This window comes from Mus musculus, chromosome 10 (genome assembly GCF_000001635.26).
Source record: "Mus musculus strain C57BL/6J chromosome 10, GRCm38.p6 C57BL/6J".
Taxonomy (NCBI): Eukaryota; Metazoa; Chordata; class Mammalia; order Rodentia; family Muridae; genus Mus; species Mus musculus.
Genome location: NC_000076.6, coordinates 129,942,764 through 129,946,309, shown reverse-complemented (window position 1 = coordinate 129,946,309; position 3,546 = coordinate 129,942,764). Strand labels below are relative to the sequence as shown.

Here is a 3,546-nt window from a genome sequence, read left to right as displayed (position 1 = left end):
AATTGGCAATTAACTTGAGATATTAACAAAACTGAGTATGTATGATTGCACTAGAATCTCAGAATTCAGAAAATCATGGTAATGTAATGTAGGGCATGTTCAAAGAGTGACTTGAATGTTGATTTCTGAAAATATAAGTGCATTTATTAAACATGAGTATAGAATTTTTATAACTGAGAATGAAGAAATTTTTTCGTAGGTGTGATATTAATTTAATATTTTCTGTAGATTTGTTAGGAAACAAGAGAAATGAAGAACCAGTCTCTGGAGGTAGTGTTCGTTTTGCTTGGACTGACAGGAGACCCTCAGCTACAAATTCTGATTTTCCTGTTTCTGTTTTTCAATTACATCTTGAGCCTGATGGGAAATTTAGTGATCATCCTTCTCACCCTGCTGGATCCTCACCTCAAAACTCCAATGTACTTCTTCCTCCGGAATTTCTCCTTCTTAGAAATTGCATTCACTACAGTCTGCATTCCCAGGTTCCTCACAAGCATTCTTTTAGGAGAGAAAATGATTTTGTATAATGCTTGTGTGGCTCAGTTATTCTTCTTTTTTCTACTAGGGGCCACAGAGTTCTACCTCCTGGCTGCCATGTCCTATGATCGCTATGTAGCCATCTGCAGACCACTGCACTACCCCATCATCATGAATAGCAAAGTATGTCACCTACTTGTCCTCAGTTCCTGGGTAACTGGGTTCTTTGTCATCTTACCCCCTTTGCTCTTGGGACTCAAACTGGATTTCTGTGCTTCCAAAACTGTTGATCACTTCCTTTGTGACACTTCTGTCCTGCAGCTGTCTTGCACAGACACACGGTTAATAGAACTGATGGCTTTTGCCTTAGCTATAATGACACTTATCATTACCTTGATCTTAGTGCTTTTCTCCTACACACTCATCATCAAAACCATCCTAAAGTTCCCTTCAGCTCAACAAAGGAAAAAAGCCTTTTCCACCTGCTCCTCACACATGGTTGTTGTCTCCATTACTTATGGGAGTTGTATCTTCATGTATGTTAAAACCTCAGCCAAGGAGAGAGTGACCTTAAATAAAGGAATAGCTGTGCTCAACACCTCTGTGGCCCCTTTGCTAAACCCTTTCATTTATACCCTGAGGAACCAGCAGGTAAAGGAAGCTTTCAAAAATGTGATTCATAGATTTTGTTCTTTTAAAAACCATGAGACAAGATTTAGACATCAATAATATCTGGTTGAAACATGAACTACTTTCAAATGTATTATTCGTGATCTAAACCAATTCAGCCATTGAATGTATTAGTCATTTGTTTGCTAAGCCTATGTGAGTGTTTCTCTGTTTTTCTTTTAGTACATCTTCTTAACTGAGAGGTGAAAGTGCTTTCTCAAAACCAGAATCTTAAATTATATGCTTATGTATATGTTTGCAGAGAATTGTCATAAATTTCTATGTACTAAATGTTTGTTCAACCTAAACTTGCTAAATTTATCAAGTTAATTAAGCTATTTTGCATGGCTTACTTATAAAAGACATAGACCATGATTATAATGTAACATAATTGGATTGTCATAGCAGGTAGAAAATTTAGTAATTTGAAAATAAATTAAAAAAGAAAACACTATTTCCAGTGAACCCTAAAAACTGAAACACATGAGTCCTATGATGAGTGACATAAAATATGCTGTAATTGGTAAATTGTTGTAAAAATTCTCCTGCAAAAGTGTGCTGAGAATACAGCTTAATTTGATGAGTTTTGTTTAAAATAATTAAACTTGGGGTTTTGTATTAATTATTTTATTGGTTTATAACTTATAAATATCCATTTATAACTTTTAAATGTTGAAGGAGATTATAACCCAAGAAAGACATTCCAATTGTTCTTTATTTGTACCTTGGTTTGGAGAATTTCTATTAAACTAAAATCAGCAAATAAAATGTCTATCAATTCTGATCATGTCAATTTTCACAAATTTAATTATGTATTTAAAACACAACTGCAAAATAATTTTAAACCTATGTATTGCACAAGTGTCCATACCTGAGTCCCTAGTGGGTCTCACAACAGATTGTTCCTTCTGCTTATTCTAGTCACTCTGTACCACTACCCATCTCCATCTGAGAATTTTTGGTAATTGCACATTAGTCTCACCTTTCTGGACTCAAAGGAAAGGAACTGAAGGGAAGGGAAGGGGAGGGGAGGGGAGAGGAAAGAAGAGGAGGGAAGAAAAGGCAAAGCACTTTTGGTAGTGTCTGCTCTTTACCTTTTCCAATTTACATAGTACAGTTTCCCATGCTTCTCCGTGAATCTGTTCAGACCTTCTGTAGCAGTATAAATATTGTGTTCTTTTTTGTGGTTGTTTTGTTTGAAACCTTTAACAACAATTTTTATTGGATTTTTTTAAAATTTACATTTCAAATGTTATCTCCTTTCCAGGTCTCCCCCCCCCTTCCAAAACCCCCTATCCCATCCCTCATGCCCTCCCTCCCCCTGCCACTATGAGGGTGCTCTCCCACCCATCTACCCACTCCTCCCTTCCTGCTCTGGCATTCCCCTACACTGTGGCATCGAACCCCCACAGGGCCAGGGGCTACTCCTCCCACTGATGTCCAGCAAGGCTATGACTTGGTTGGACCACTGTGTTCTTATAATAATAAACATTTCTCCCTTTGTTTTAATAGTTTGCCAATTTCATTCCCTGAGCAACCAACCCACAGGGATGAATCATTTCTTCAGTTTAAGTGAAAATATGAAGAGCAAACTCCATTTAATAAAATCCTCTGTCTTTCCAGTGTGCCATGAAAAAAGAACACCTGCTCACTAAGAATCAACTTATGATTAAAAAAACAAACTGAAACAAAAACAGTTCCATTATATCTTGGGAATTCCATTCTCATTCTCGGGCAGAGAAGCTTATGAAATTTTCCTTAGTGAATGTTTGAGAATGCTGAATAAGGTACATTCCACATTCTCTTGCTTTTTTTAGGTCCCACCTCAGCTGGAAATCAGGACTCAGTTTGTTTAAATGTCTTGCACTGTATTCCAATATTCGACCTCCAACCAAGTAAGCTGCCTGTCGACCTCCTTTTTCTCTGTTCCACCGAGAAGGTCAAATGTAAACAATGTTCCAAACTCAGTCTCATTCCCATCTCTGCAGCAGAACACCTTAGGCAGCCTTCCCTGTTTTCCTGCTCCAGTTCCCTGTGGATTTCACAGATCTTCTACTTCTAACCTTCCCCTCCCAACCTGTTGAATTGTTCCAGACCCCTTGCTAACCCAAAGGCCACCCATTCAAAGGTAAAAGGTAGACTGAAGGCAGAATAACACCTCTCCTACTGCTCCTGAAATCCAGTAGTCCAGTCTCATCCAAAACTCTGTAGCTGGAAACCTGCTGTGATCTCACTTTCCTCTTTGACCCCACCACCAAGGGAACACAAAGATTTTCTCCTCTAACATTCCTTCCCCCATCTCATCCTAGCATCCCAGTCTCCAACACCAGCAGGTATTTCCTGTAAACCCACCCACCTGAATGGGTCAAAAAGGAGGCAACACAGAGCAATCACACTTTT

General features: G+C 38.4%; 1 protein-coding gene across 1 annotated transcript; it reads left to right on the top strand.

Annotated features, from left to right (window-relative positions):
* The first annotated feature begins 249 nt into the window (after positions 1-249).
* On the top strand, positions 250-1,206 carry Olfr818 (olfactory receptor 818). Its single transcript, NM_146777.1, has one exon. The coding sequence runs from the start codon at positions 250-252 to the stop codon at positions 1,204-1,206; it is 957 nt and encodes a 318-aa protein (NP_666988.1).
* The last annotated feature ends 2,340 nt before the right edge of the window (positions 1,207-3,546 follow it).

Coding starts and splice junctions, on each gene's coding strand:
- Olfr818 (NM_146777.1), top strand. CDS start 250: ATGAAGAACCAGTCTCTGGAGGTAGTGTTCGTTTTGCTTGGACTGACA.